At 41.8% G+C, this 15809-nt stretch overlaps 1 protein-coding gene across 2 annotated transcripts in view; it reads right to left on the bottom strand.

Moving 5' to 3' along the window:
- Positions 1 to 15809, bottom strand: part of IARS1 (isoleucyl-tRNA synthetase 1) — an 86696-nt gene that overhangs the window by 25454 nt on the left and 45433 nt on the right. For both annotated transcript variants that reach the window (XM_084899004.1, XM_084899003.1), the window contains exons 21-25: positions 13236 to 13327; positions 12321 to 12398; positions 1886 to 2007; positions 1099 to 1201; positions 762 to 845 (exon numbers count right to left, since the gene is read on the bottom strand). In XM_084899004.1, coding sequence (XP_084755130.1) covers positions 762 to 845; positions 1099 to 1201; positions 1886 to 2007; positions 12321 to 12398; positions 13236 to 13327 — 479 coding nt within the window. The remainder of the gene's footprint in view (positions 1 to 761; positions 846 to 1098; positions 1202 to 1885; positions 2008 to 12320; positions 12399 to 13235; positions 13328 to 15809) is intronic.

The following is a 15809-nucleotide window of genomic DNA, read 5'->3' as shown; positions in this document are numbered from 1 at the left end:
CAACTAACATGTTCACTTGTACATATATAATCTGATATAATCTAAAGGAACAAAGTTATTTTGTTAATTATCAGAGAGTAAGTTCCGGAGTGTATAAATGATCAATTTAAGGCAAGGAAATTAATTGACCTTGAAATCTTTTTGTGAATCCTTACCTAGAAAAATTTTTTCCATTGCTTTACAGAGAGTGAGAAAGAAGAAGAGAGGGGATGAGAGAAACAATGATGCAAGAGACACATCAACTGGTTTCTGCCCACACAAAACCTGACCAGGGGTGGGTCAGGAACCCACAACCCAAGTATATGCCCTTGACCTGGAATGAGGATTTGAACCCACAACCATTCAGTGCAAGGGATGATGCTCTAATCACTGAGCTGCCAGGACAACCTTGAAATAATGTATAGAGAATTAAAATAACAGTGTGAAAATTGATGATGATTCTTAGCAGCAAGGAAAATTTGAGAGTTAAATTGTGTATATAAAAAATAAAAAAGGATAAATTATACACTCAAAGTGTAGTTTATTGGAGACTCCTAATCAAAATAATCTTCTCAGACTGAACATAAACTGTGCACCTATGGATGAGGACAATGGGGGGTGGGGAGGGGGCGGAGGGTGGGGTGGGAACCTGGTGGAAGGGGGAAGAAATGAGGAACCTTTGTAACAATATGAACAATATAGATTGATTAAAAAAAAAAATAATAATAATCTTCTCAATGAAAGAAATCTGTTTAGACCCAGAGACAAATCACATGCCTTACCTCAATAATATACTTCTCCAAAGATCTGATACTATCAAGAGCTTCCGGATCTTGATGGATAACGACAATTTCTTTCAAAGGATACTAGGAAGAAAAGATAAAAACGAGTTCACTATGAGCCAATCCTCACAACCAGAGAAAAATGGAATGTTAAATGTTTTAACCTAATGTCAGGTTCCAAGAATAACTAGGCTCAACTTGTATTAAGTCATCCATACCAGTACTGTAGAAATGAATAAACACTTAACACCATTGCTGGTAGCTCTCTATACAAAAAAAAAAAATACTCAAAGACATATTTAGGTCTGTGCAATGTAAAATAAATAAAATTTCAAACCTTTATGGGAATAGTTTTGCGGTCACGAATCACTCGCCCAAGTTCAATCACAGACTGCATTCTAGATACTGCACTCTCGGTTTTCTTGTCAATCAATTCCTCTCTGATTAGAAGAAGCAGGGAAATAAAAGGTATTAAGTTTAAAGGGAAAAATCCCAAACAAGAGACATGCCTACAAAAGAAAGGAGGACACGTTAAAGATAGGATGGGTGGCTAGGCCTACTGGGCCCTTGGGGAAGGACAGTGTGCGCGGGTCCTGGGGGTACGTGGCAAGAAGTAGGCGGCAAGCTAGTCTCCTGGTCAGGACCCAGCTGCTTCCCATGGTGACTCCAACCACCTGCTCATAGCACACATGCTGCAGCGCCAGAAGTGGTTACCCGCAACGCATCCCCACTTCTCCTTATTCTGTATCCTCAGGAGCAGCTCAGGGGAGAGGCAAGGAACCAAGGGGCCAGCTAGGGCCCCCACGCCAGTGCATATTTGGCAACGTCCCTTCCATGGTCCTGGTGAGGCTTACATAGATTTGATTCTTCTGTTTTGTTTTTTCTTATTAATCTTCAACTGAGGATATTTTTCCCTTTGCTTTTTAGAGAGTTTAAGTAAGGAAGGGAGAGGCAGAGGAGAGAGAAAGAGAGAGAGAGGGAGAGAGACAGATACAGAGAGAAACATCGATATGAGAGATGTTGCTTTCTGCACGTACCCCAACTGGGGCCGGGGATCAAACCTGGAACCGAGGGTTATGGGTGTGTCGACATATGCTCTAACCAGAGCTATCTTAGATTCTTACCGAACACGGGGCAGCATGAGGTAGTGGATGCTGAGTGTGTCCTTGTCCTGGACAGAAACAGGGTCAATCACCCTCTTAAGATTCTGGTACATTAATTCAGTGAGAAAAGGTGTATACGGGGCCTATGTGAGGACAGAAAACATCGTGTCACTCATATGCAACCATCATTAGCTGACTTTAGTGGAAAATGGGAACGAAACATTTCCAAGAAAAACAGATATTTGCACAGAATTGGATATGAGGTAAATAAACATGTGATACCAACAACAATCAAGACTTAACTATCACAAGGCTGTACACAAAGTCCACAAAGGGATGCACCGAGCCACTGGCTCCATTAGGACACACAGCACACAAAGCTATCCTATCAACTCAAGGAAGTAGTGAAAATGAGGAGACAGGGAAAAGGATCACAAATGACTGGACATAGAGTTTAAAACCACAGTTATAAGCTTTTTCAAGAATTTCCTAGATAAGGCTGATAAATTTAACAAGACCCTCAAGGATATGAAAAAGGACCAACTAGAAATTAAACATACACTGAATGAAATAAAAAATATTATACAGAGACCCAACAGCAGACTGGAGGAACACAATCAAGTGAAAGATTTGGAATACAAAGAGGCAAAGGACACTCCTCCAGAGAAGCAGAAAGAGAAGAGGATCCAGAAAGTTGAAGATAGTGTAAGAAGCTCTGGGACAACTTCAAGCAAACCAACATCAGAATTATGGGGGGTGCCCGAAGAAGAGAGAGAGCAAGACACTGAAAACCTATTTGAAGAAATAATGACTGAAATATTCCCCCACCTGGTGAAAGAAAAAGACTTACAAGTCCAAGAAGTGCAGAGAACCCCAAACAGAAGGAATCCAAAGAGGACCACACCAAGGCACATGGTAATTAAAATGCAAAAGCAAAAGACAGAGAATGCTACAAGCAGCAAGAGAAAAACAGTTACCTACAAGGGAACACCATAACGATTATCAGCTGATTTCTCAACAGAAACTATGCAGGCCAGAAGGGAGTGGCAAGAAATCCTCAAAGTGATAAATAGCAAGAACCTATAACCAAGATTACTCTAGCCAGCAAAGTTATCATTCAGAATTGAAGGCCAGATAAAGAGCTTCACAGATAAGAAAAAGCTAAAGGTGTTCATCACCACCAAACCAGTATTATATGAAATGCTAAAAGGTGTTCTTTAAAAAGAGGAAAAAGAAGAAAAAAAGATAAAAATTATGAACAAATATATATCTATCAACAAGTCAACCTAAAAGTCAAGTGAATTAAAAATCTGAGTAACAGAATAAAGTGGTGAATATAATAGAAACAAGGGCATAAAATGGGAGGGGATTGATAATTCTCAGATGGAAAGAGGTGTCTGAGTGGGGAGTACGTGAAGAGACTGGACAAAAATCACATACCCATGGATGAGGACGGGAAGGGGGGGGGTAAGAAGAGGGGAAGTAAGGGCAGAGGGTGGGGTGGGGACCGGGTGAGGGGAGCTATTGGGGGGGGGGGGGGGAGAAACAATTGTAATAATCTGAACAATAAATATTTATTAAATTAAAAAATAAATAAAAATAAAAGGGGAAAAAAATCTCCTAGTGTCAGGCAGTTGTGGCTCAGTGGTTGAGCGCTAACTCATGAACCAAGAGGTCCCAAGTTTGACTCCTAATCAGGAGACATGCCTGGGTTGCGTGGGCTCTAACCCCAGGAGGGCGTGTGTAGAAGGCAGCCGATTAATGCTTCTCTCTCAGCAATGTTTCTATCTATCTAAAAATCAATAAAAAACAGAAAATTCGAAGAGTGAACCAAGATGGTGACGGAGGTAAATGCCAGTACTTGTTGCCTCCCACAACCACATAAAAATTATAACTAAAGCCCTAGACTAGGGGTGTCGAACTCAATCAGAGAAGGGGCCAAAATCTAAAATCCAGCCTAAATCGCGGGCCGAATGGTTTACTGAACAGTCATAAACTGACAATGTTAACCAGAAATGTGAATTTAAAATGAGTGGAACAATCTTTTCCTTAACAGTGCTGTTAACCAACTCACATGCTATCAAGCAAAACAGTAATATTGGTATCAAGCAAAACAGTAATATTGGAATGTACCTAAAATGCTCATTGTTTTGTTTTCTGGCTAGATGTCTGACACCGTTTTCCCCGGATCAATGAGTCAATGTTCGGTTTTATTTCTTGGGCTGTAGCAACCCGCAAAACAGCATGGAGGTTGTCATCGGTAATGCGTGATCTGTGCTTGTTTTTGTTCAGATTCATTATTGAAAACATCTGTTCACAAAGATAGGTGCTCCCGAACATGGATAGAATACGGGCAGCATGAAGTCGGAGCTCTGGCATTGAGTCAGGGGGCAGTAGAGGGTAGAAGTCCTCAATTTCAACATCCTGAAACCTTGATTTCAGGCCACTGTCAGACTGAAGCTCGATTATCTCCATCTGAAGGTGATGGGGCACATTGTTGACATCAACTGTAAAAGGATTGGCAAAGATGTCAAAGCCTGAGTGCTGTGTTCTAAAGTCAGAGAAGCGCCGCTCAAATTCACTTAGTAAACGGCTAACTTTGGTAGCCAGCCGACTGCAAGGAAAAGTACCAGAAATAGTGGTTGAGATACTCAAACAAACGGGAAAGTGGGCAAGATTGTCCTGTTCCAGTTGGGACTTCCATAGTTGAAGTTTACGCTGGAATGCTGTGATCATGTCAGACATCTTCGTGATGACTTGTTTGCGTCCCTGCAGCTTCAGATTCAGTTGGGCGAGATGCTCGCATATGTCACACATCATAGCAAAATCACATAGCCAGGCGGGATCCGACAGTTCAGGCAAGGGCTTTCCTTTACTTTCCATGAAAAGAGCAATTTGTTCTCTGAGCTCAAAAAATCTTTTGAGGACTGCGCTCTTGCTCAGCCATCTTACTTCTGTGTGGTATGGCACATCTCCATGCTCTGCACTCACCTCCTGTAAAAACTGCTGGAACTGGCGATGATTCAGGCCACGTGCCCGTATAAAGTTAATAGTTTTAATGACTGTGGTCATTATGTCATTCATGTCCAGAACTTTTCCACACATAGCCTCTTGGTGGATAATGCAATGATAAGTAATCAAGGGTGTGTGGCAGTGACTTTTTTGCATTCTTTCCTTCATTAGTCCAACCAAGCCTTTCTTTTCTCCGCACATTGAAGGTGCGCCATTGGTAGTTAGCCCCACCAACTTTTCCCAGGGTAATTTAAAATTATTTATAGATTTCTCCACAGCCTCAAATATATCTCTACCAGTCGTCGTCCCATGCATGGCAGCTACATCCAAAAGTTCCTCAGTGACAGAGAGGTCGGTCTTCGTAGCATGTATAAAGATGGACAGCTGCGCTGTATCAGTGTTGTCTGTACTTTCATCGATAGCAAGTGAAAAAGCGAGATAACTGCATGCCTGTTCGGCCAGCTGTGATGATAGATTTCCTGAGAGTTCTTGAACTCTATCTGCAATGGTGTTTCTTGACAAACTGACATTTTGAAAACTCTGTATCTGGTCTGGGCATACTTGCTCACAAACTTTTAGCATGCATTGCTTCAAAAAGGCACCCTCTGAAAAACACCTTGAAGTACGGGCAATTTCTTCAGCCACTATAAAGCTTGCTTTCACTGCAGCATCATTTTTCGCTGTAGCCTTTGTAAACATTTGCTGCTGTGATTGTAGTTTGCCTTTTAGTTCTTTAACAATTTTATGCTTTTCTTCCAAAGTATATTTGCCATACTTAACATTACTCTTTCATCACCGACACTGCCTCATAACACAATATACACACTGGTTTGCCCACTCTAAGCACAAATTTTCCCATTTGTCATTAAATTGTCTGCCTTCACCGTCAACTTTTCTTTTCCTGGACATTTTGGGATCAATATTGGCAGTAAAAGATGTAGTTTATTGGAAATCTGCGTTAGAAGGAAAAAGTTGAAAACTGCACAGGGATAGCTTGATTTGGCAGATGGAGTGGAGAAAAAAAAAGTCAGTCAATAAATGCCTGGCTGGGTACAGATAGCAGATTCTGTTGCGATTTTTATGCCTGCACTTTATGCCAGGAACTGGCAGCTTCTGCTGTGTATTTTTTATGCCCGCACACTCACTCTCTCCTCTGCTCTGCCACCCGCACAACCACATCGGATGCCGGACTATAGGTCACGCCTCCTGAATCTCGTGTGACTTGTTATCTATGCGCATGCGTAATAGATAGCAAGTACTGCAGCCGGCAAGGCACCTGCGAGATCACAAGCCTCCTATGTCACCGCGCGTCATTGTGATGGAACGAAGCGGAGTGCAGTGATGACAGCGCGGTGCAGGCCACATTGCAAGGCCTGGCAGGCCGGATTTGGCCCGCGGGCCTTGTGTTTGACATGTGTGCCTTAGAGTATAAAAGGGGTTGAGGGAGGCTTGGGTTATCCAGTTGGAACTTTTCTTCGGAGAGAGTCAGACCTAACCCAAGAGGACAGCTAGAAAGAGGGTGAGTACACCAAGCCAATTGTGGGTTAAAGGACCTTAAAGTCAAGCTCCTGGAGCTTTATTGATAATGGTTTTCTTGGTGGAGTGAGACCTGGATACAAATGGAGGTGGGAATGTTTCTAAATGTATCTGTAATGTTTTATTTATTATTTTTTTAAATTTATTTTTTAGAATTGTGTACATGATTTTCTTTTTCTCTTAAATCTTTATTGTTGAAAGTGTTATAGAATCCTTTTTTCATTAAAAAGTTTCAATTTGTCTGGCTCAGTGGATAGAGCAACGGCCTGGGGACTGAAGGGTCCCGGGTTAGTTTCTGGTCCAGGATAGGTACCTCGATTGCAGGCTCCTCCCGGGTCAGGGCGTATGCTGGAGGCAACCAATCAATGTGTTTCTCTCTCGCATCAATGTTTCTGTCTTCTCTTCCACTCTCTCTAAAAATCTGTTCTTAAAAGACTATCACTACCACTGATCTGTCAGCAATGTCTTTAGAAATTACCCACCAGTCCACGGATCCCTCAATTAAACATCAATATTATTTAGCATTTCTTTGGTACAACTAAATAAAGACGAAATTTATATTTTCCTTAAATTTCTAAAAAGTTAGTCCAGTCTTCAAATTTACATTTTTGCAAATCTAAAAGTCTCCTATGTCACCACGCGTCATTGTGATGGAACGCAGCGGAGTGCAGTGATGACAGCGTGGTGCGGGCCACATTGCAAGGCCTGGCGGGCCGGATTTGGCCCGCGGGCCTTGTGTTTGACATGTGTGCCCTAGATGGTTTTGCTCAATGGTTAGAGTGTTGGCCTGGGGACTGAAGGGTCACGGGTTTGATTCCAGTCAAGGGATCATGCCTGAGTTGTGGGCTCAATCCCCAGTAGGGGGTGTGCAGGAGGCGGCTGATCAATGATTCTCTCTCATCACTGATATTTCTATCTCTCTCTCCCTCGCCCTTCTATGAAACAAAAATTTTTTAAAAAAATAAATAAGGAATAATAAACATGATTTAAATACATAATATAAAATACAGAACAACATCATTTAGACCCAGTTGAGATCTGGCTGAATGGAAGTTCCACAACTACAGAAGTAAATAAAAAAAAAGCACATGCCACACACCAGATCACTCAGTCCAGGTTTCCAGTACTGGGAAGAGAAGTCCCCACAATTTCAGGCTATAAAAACCAGCAGAGATTGAGGTTAAATGGCATGGAATCCCAGCAGTTCCTCTTAAAGGGACGATACACAGACATACTCAGACTCGCTCCCTCTTAGCTCCAGCACTGGGGCAGAGGCCTGGGGGGATCTAGGGACATAGGGGAAGGAACTGGATTGTCTGGCAGCAGAGCAAGAACTAGAATGTGGCTTTCTCCCAGAAAGGGGTGCTCCTAGGGTTCATGGTTCCCCTAACCTTTCCCGTCTCAGAGATATGACACCAGTCAATCAGCTCTGAGCCCGTCCTCCTAACCCTTCCTGTCTCAGAGCTGATTGACTGGTGTCATATCTGAGTCTCCATCAACCTTGCTTATACTGCTCCACCCTGGTGATTTTAAAACCCCACCCCACCCAGGTTGTTTGTAGTGACTTTTCCATATGAATGGCCTGTCCTTGCTCAGGCTTCAGTCTTTCCTAAAATAGCTAAAACAAGCCGAAGCTGGCATCAGCATGCTCCATACCTTAATAAGAAGCCCAAGAGGCAGCACTAGCAGCAGCCTGCCTTGCTTTACAGGGCACCTCCAAGCCCAATACAAATAGTAGCCCAATACAAAAAGGCTAAATCAACTTAGTCTGTTATATATACAGAATAAACTTGTTTAATTAGACGTACTTTCTGATGTAGCTAAACTTTTCCCAGCTCAGTGAGGCACCCCAACTTCTTTTTCAGGTAATTGTTAATAACACAGCAGTAAATATCAACACAAAGCAGATTATTATTGTAGATCACGCACGGAGAACAAAAGCTAAAATATTTAACTGCGGCTGTGTTTGACTATATTCTGTGCAGTGAGAAAACCTGAAGTTATTTTCAAGATCCACCACTTCTTCCTTCTTTTCAATCAGGTTTCTAAACTTTCTAAGTTTCTGTTTTCTGGCTAATGAAAAGAAAATAGAATTCCAAGTCTCCTTTATACCTATACCAGGACTTCTGTGAAGATCAAATGAAATGAAGCATGGGAAAACTCTTCACAGACATTTAGAGTTTGAAATGTTTGCACCTGGCTATAAAGCAAGCTGTGTTACTGAGCTGAAGAAACTGCAAGGAGGCTAGTCATCACTAGGGAGAGGAAGCCAGGCATTGCTATGTGATATCATTACCCAATGCCCACACCAACCATTTCCGAACTTTGCTGTGAGCTGCATTTTGTGCATGGAGTCTTGGCAGCATCAGCTGTGATTTGGTGGTCTGTCGCTCTGGGGTGGTGGTGTGGCCTGTGTCCCACTTGGGAGAAGCCAAGTGTTGCTTTGTGGGCACCAGGTCCACGGTGCCATTTCTCTTTAAATGGCCAGTCCATTGAGCATCTGACCTCTGGTGGTCAGTGTGCTTCATAGCAATCAGTCAGATAATTAGCATAAAAGCCTATTATGCTAAGTGCCCGGTCATCAATTTAACCAATCAAAGGCCACTCAACTGCTCTATATGACATGCACTGACCACCAGGAGGACAAACAGTCAACTGGTCAACCAATCACTATGATATTCACTGACCACCAGGGGTCAGACACTCCGACTGGTAGGTGAGCTTGCTGCTGGGGTCTGGCTGATTGGGACTGAGCAAGATGGCTGGACATGCCCTGGAGCCCTTCCCTGATCCCTCCCTGGATGGCCAACTTCTCACCTCTCTACCCAGCCCTGATTGTGGGGTCCCTCAGCCTGGCCTGCATCCTCTTGTAATCCGAGAACCCTAGGGGGATTTTAAAGAGTCAATTACGGCATGATTCCTAAGGCATAAAAGGCTAATATGCAAATTGACCAGTCTCTATGATGTGCACTGACCACCAGGGGGCAGACACTCAATGTAGGAGCTGTTCCCTGGTGGTCAGTGCACGCCCACAGGGGGAGCACCACTTGGCCAGAAGCTGGGCTCACAGCAGGCGAGCGAAGCAGCAGGTCGGAGCCTCTCCCACCTCTGTGGCAACTGGACACCCCCCGAAGGCTCCCAGATTGCAAGAGGGCACAGGTCAGTGCACCAAACCTCTAGTATAAAATAGTAATGGAAGTCCTAGCCAGAATAATCTGGCAAGAGAAAGAAATAAAAGGCATCCAATCTGGGAATGAAGAAGTAAAGTGCCACCATTTGCAGATGGCATGATTCTTTATATAGAAAACTCTAAAGACACCACCAAAAAACTATTAGACACAATAAACAAATACAGTAAGTGGCAGGATACAAAATTAATATATAAAAATACACTGCTCTGCTTTCGTATATACTAACAATGAGATTTCAAAAATAAACTAAAAAAAATCTTTTTGCAATTGCAACAAAAAGAGTAGAATACCTGGGAATAAAGTGAACAAAGGGTGTGAAGAACCTGTACACTGAAAATTGCAGTTTGAAAAAGACACAGTAAGTTGGACAGGTATTCCATAATTATGAATTGGAAGAATTACAACAGTTACAATAGATATATTATCCAAAGCAATATGCAGATTTAATGCAATTGTCCATCAAAATCCCAATGGCACTTAAGAAATAGGACACAAAATCATCACATTTGTATTGAACCACAAAAGACCCCAAACACCCAAAACAATTCTGAGAAAAAAGAACAAAATTGAAGGTATCAAATTCCCTGACTTCATATTATACAAAGCAACAATAATAAAAACAGCATATTAGCAGAAAAACAGACACAAAATTCAAGGAAACAGAACCACGAGCCGAACCCAGAAACAAACCCACATGTATGTGGGCAAATGATTTTTACAAAGGAACTCAAAACATACAATGGGGGGAAAATAGACTTTTTAATAAATGGTGCTGGGGACATTAGAAAGCCAAATGCAAAAGAAGCAAGCTAGTGTTTATCCACATATATTAGAACTTAGGTACTAAATTATGGACCTTGGTCTTACAGAGAATTCTATGACTTTGATGCGAAAAGTAAGGGAAGTAAAAGCAAAAATAAATGAATAGGACTGTATCAAACTAAAAACTTCTAAACAGCAAGACACCATGAACAACAACAAAAACAAACAACAAAAGAATAGGAGAAAATATTTGCAAACAATAGCTCTGACAAGCACTTAATATCCAAAATATATCAAGAACACAACACTGAAGTAATAATCCAATTACAAAAGGGGCAGAAAACTGGACACTTCTCCCAAGAAAACATAGAAATGGCCAACAGATATATGAAAAGATGCTCAACTGCATCAGCTATTAGAAAAATGTGAATCAAAACTAGAATGAGATACCGCCTCACACTTCTTAGAATGTTATAATCAATAAGAAAGCAATAACAAGTGATGGAGAGGTTAGGAAAAAAAAATCATTCATTGTTGATGGGAATGTAAACTGTTACAGCAAATATGAAAAACAGAAACAGTATGGAGGTTCTTCAAATTTGTTAAGAATAATTACTACATAATCAACAACCCCGTTCTGGTATCTAGTGGAAAAATTTGAAAACATTTATTTGCAAAGATATATGCATACCTAGGTTCTATGTAGCAGATTCACGGTGGACAAGACATTAAAACAACCAAAGTGTCCGATGAATGACTGGATCAAGGATGTGGTACATATATAAAATGGAATACTACTCGGCTGGAAGATGAAAACTGTCACTTGCAACAACATGGATGGATCTTGAAAGTATCATGGAAGCAAAATTAAGTCAGACAGAAAAATCTAAAACCATATGATTTCACTCATATGTGGGATATAAAATTGAAAACAACTGAACAAACAAGAAAAACAAAAACTCACAGACATGGGTAACTATATAGTTGTCACTGGAGGAAAGGGGGTAAGAAGGGAGGTATCAAATAGATGGTGACAGAAGATTTGACTGGGTGGTGAGCACACAGTGGAATATACAGATAGGATGTGTCATAAAACTGTACACTTGAAATCTGTATGGTTTTAATAATCAGCATCACCCCTGTAAATTAATTAACAACAACAACAAAAAAAGGAGTCACTGACCAGGTATTAGCAAAGGCAATATAAAAAGGACTCAATATCCCTCAAAGTTAGAACCTCATCTTCAACCTAGAGGAATACAACCAGCCTCACAGGGTAAAATGAATGAGAACAGATGTGCAGGACCAGGCAGGAACATCACACAATGCAGGCTCTCATTCTGTGTGTGTTTAGGAAATATACAGAAGGCTTATAATTGACAATGGAGTAGCCTAAATAGGATATGAGGAATTAAAACAAGTACAAAAATACTGTATATTATCTAATTAATATTTTAATTGGTAGGAATACGTGTCAAGTAAAATACTGTTTGTAATATGTTTGGCGAGATATTAGTTCAAGAACTTCACTGTTATAATGATAGTGAAGAAGTGGTCTGATGTTTAGGGGGAACTTAGGCAATTCAATCTAGATGCGAGAACCTGAAACATACTCCAGTGGTGAAAAGAAAAAAATATCCAATTATTTTCTAGTATTGACTTTTCACTGCCTATACTTTATTTAATTTTCCCATCACCATTTATCCCCCTTATACTCCTCTTCCACCTCCCCATCACTCTCCCCCGAAATCACCACAAAAATCCAACTTTGAAACTATTGCTTAGTCCTTACTTGACACACAAAAGATTTCTGAAAAGGAAATAGAGATTTAAGTTGCTTTAAAACTCAATTTCTATTTCCGGTGGACCAATACAGAACACAGACAGAGGGCACTAAAGCATCAGGGCACAGTGAGCAGCCCCAGGACCAGTCGGAACGGGGCCAAGAATCTTACCATCAGTCTGCACAGGGAAAGCAGAACACTGAACAAGGTTTCCAGGGCCCTCACACAATCCTCCATCCCGTTTTCGCCCTAGTGAATGAAAAAGAAACACATACTGAATGTCAAAACCAAGTAAGAAACTTACTAAAAAGACAATCCAGCCCTAGCTGGTTTGGCTCAGTGGATATAACATTGGTCTATGGACTGAAGGGTCCTGGATTCGCTTTGGTCAAGGGCACATATACATTGATAGAAATCCAGTACCCCTCAGGGGATGTCAGAGAGCCAGTTTTGGCTTGATCCCTGCAGGCCAGGTCTAGGGACCCTACTGGTGCATGAATCCATGCACTGAGCCTCTAGCATGCATATAAGATCTTTGGTTAATCTCTTCCCTCCTTCCTCCTCCTCCCCTTTGAGATCCATCAGTCTGTTCCATGTTTCTATGCCTGTGCTTTTAAGCATCTGTCCCTAATGGTCAGTACGTGTCATTGCTATCAGGTGAAGTCACTTAGGCTTTTATATATATAGACAGAAGATTGTTTATGAATGGCTTAAGTCTTGAGACAGGACTTATTTTTCACTCATTAAAGTCCCCAACATGCTCAAGGAAAAGTTTTATTAGTCACTGACAGTCTGGAGATCACAGTTGTAAGACATTTGAAAATATTGGCAAAACTTGTTTTGGGTTTTAAGAGGTATGCTTAGTCGACTCCTCCATGGCCCTGAGCCTCCCTCCAATATGGCATGTCCATAACTGTGTTCTGAAAATATGCACCATGACTTTTAAAATTTATAGGTCCATATCCATCAAATGGCGATAGAGTTAATATGCAAGGTAAAAATAAAAAATTGCGTCAAAACATTAACGACATTAGGCTGTACTCATTTTCACACTTCCTGCTCTTCTGAAAAACAGCCTGGCCTTACCTTTAATCTTCGGCGGTTCATCCTGACATACCAATTGGTCAGAATGTCGACAAACTTGACCAGGCGGGGTACCACAGTATAAAGCCTGTAAGCTAAAAGTAAGAGCAATCAATCAGGAACTGAGAATAGACTGAGCACATGGGATGCTTGGGGAAGGAATGAACACAAGAATGAGTAGCCCTGTCATCCAAGGGTTCCCATGCTTGTTGAGACAGAAAGGAACAAAGGGAAGCAATGACCATAAAGTGTCTTGAGGCACACACAACTGCACTGTGAGCCACTGTCAGAGAGAGAAATGGATATGCTGTATGTGTGGACAAGAGGCCAGCACTGCCCAGCACACGACGCCAGGAGGCAGGTTACCTGGAGCTGTGCTGCTCTGTACATCAACCAAGACTGACACACAGAAAGTCCTAATTAGATGTTAAAGGGCATAGCCTAGGTCAGCATTTCTCAACCAGAGCCACTCTGTCCCACAGGGGACACTGGCAATGCCTGAGACGTCCTTGTCATAACTGAACATGTGGGTGCTCCCTGCATCTTGCTAAGGGACCCCAGTGATACCTGCTGCTCAACATCATGTAACACACAGCCCAGCCTCACCAGAGAACCCACAAGCACAAGCTATCCTTCATGAAGCCACTGAGAAACTTAGCAAGAACCATAAATAAAATAGAATAGGCTTTCTGAACACCAAAATATGAACATACTTCATTTTACTGTACTTATTGCGTTTCAGATTTTTTAAAATACAAACCAAAGGATTCTGGAAATCCTACAAGTTAATCAGCACCATTTTTCCAACATCATTTGCTTGCTTGTGTCTGGCTTGATTCTTTCAATATTTCAAACTATTTCATTACTATATTTGTTATGTTGATCTTTGGTCAGTGGTCATTGACGTTACTATTACAACTGTTTTGGGGTACCACGAATTATCCCCACAAAGCATTTCAAACTCAATCGATATGTGTTGTGTGTTCCAATTGCTCCAATGACTGGCCATTCCCCTATCTCTCTCCTGCTCCTCAGGCCTCTCTACTCCCTGAGATACAACAACACTGAAATTAGGGCAATTAATAAAACTATAATGGCTTCCAAGTGCTCACGTGAAAGAAGAGCCGCACAATTACTCCTGGTGAAGATGCTGTGAAGACTGTTGAAATGACAACAAAGGATTTAGAGTATTACATAAACTTAGTTGGTGAAGCAGCAACAGGGTGTGAAACTGACTCTAATTTTCAAAGACTGTCTACTGTGGGTAAAATACTATCAAACAGCATTCCATGCTATAGAAAAAATGTTCACGAAAGTAAAAGTCAACTGATGCAGCAAACTTCATTGTTAGCCAATTAAAAAAAAAAAAAATTTGACACAGCAACCACCACCCTGATCACTGAGTGGGAATAAAGATGAAGGAAAGATTGCCAAAACTGGTTTGGCTCAGTGGACAAGAGTGTCAGCCTGCGGACTGAGGGGTCCCAGATTCGATTCTGGTCAAGGGCATGTAACTTGGTTGCAGCTGGTTGATGTTTCTCTCTCATCGAGTTTCTAGCTCTGTATCCCTCTCCCTTCCTCTCTGTAAAAAATCAATAAAATACATATTTTTAAAAAAGAAACAAGTGTCATTAAAAATATGAGCGAAATTAAGAAAAAATTAATTAAAAAATAAAAGAAAGAGGACTAAGTTATTCTTAGTGTTCATTACACTTTCCATCTTCTAGGAAGCCATCACAACCTACTTCCTATATCCAGGTTTTAGCTTAGAAAGATGAAGCCCATTTGTAATGAGCACACAATAAACAGAAGCAGTAGCAAGTATCGCTGAAATCACTATAAAAGTGTCATGCTTCAAGGATGCTACTTCAAACTCTGTTCACGAGGGGGCTGAGGGCACAAGCTACACCACCTGACCTTTCACAACTGGCTTTTCTTTACCACTAAGCTGATGTGCATAAGCTGCCTAAACTACGCACCCAGTCAGACTGGGCACACTCTTCAGGAGGGCACAGCTGCCTAAAGATGCAGGAGCGCCAATCAATAAGCCCCAGCAGGGCTTTCCTCCCATTCACATCACTCAGGAGGAAGTGAGCATGGCTGTGAGCCCGTGTCCTGGGAGCCTGGTGAAATCCCACTCAGTAGTCTGCTTCCCATACTCATTTCCATCATCACTTCTGTCCAACAGCTTGGCAGTCATATGATCCTATGTTTAAAGGGGCAGACATGGTCTGTCGGATGACTGGTGAGCGTGTGGAAATTCCTGGGCTCACTGTCCTTTGTGCCAGGATCAAAGGCACCTACTCCAGTAGGAGAAATACACCAGCTGAGGACGGCAGGCCTCTGTCTGCACCAAAAGGTGGCTCTTCTCCTTGAATCCATGAGCACTGAACCTGCACTGCAGCCTCTGGCACCAACAGGTGCTAAGGGAGGCAGGTCAACCTTGCTAAGGTGTGCAGCACTGGGAAGCCCACCCACTTTATCAGACCCACCCATCTCAAGTATCTGAGTTAATGCTTTCTAGAATTTTCCACCCTGACTTCTGGTTGTTCCATCTCCAACCTCGAGGAAACCATC

This window comes from Pipistrellus hanaki, assembly GCF_964339955.1.
Source record: "Pipistrellus hanaki genome assembly, chromosome: 11".
Taxonomy (NCBI): domain Eukaryota; kingdom Metazoa; phylum Chordata; class Mammalia; order Chiroptera; family Vespertilionidae; genus Pipistrellus; species Pipistrellus hanaki.
Note: the sequence above shows the minus strand (reverse complement) of the source record. Positions and strands in the feature narration are given on the sequence as shown.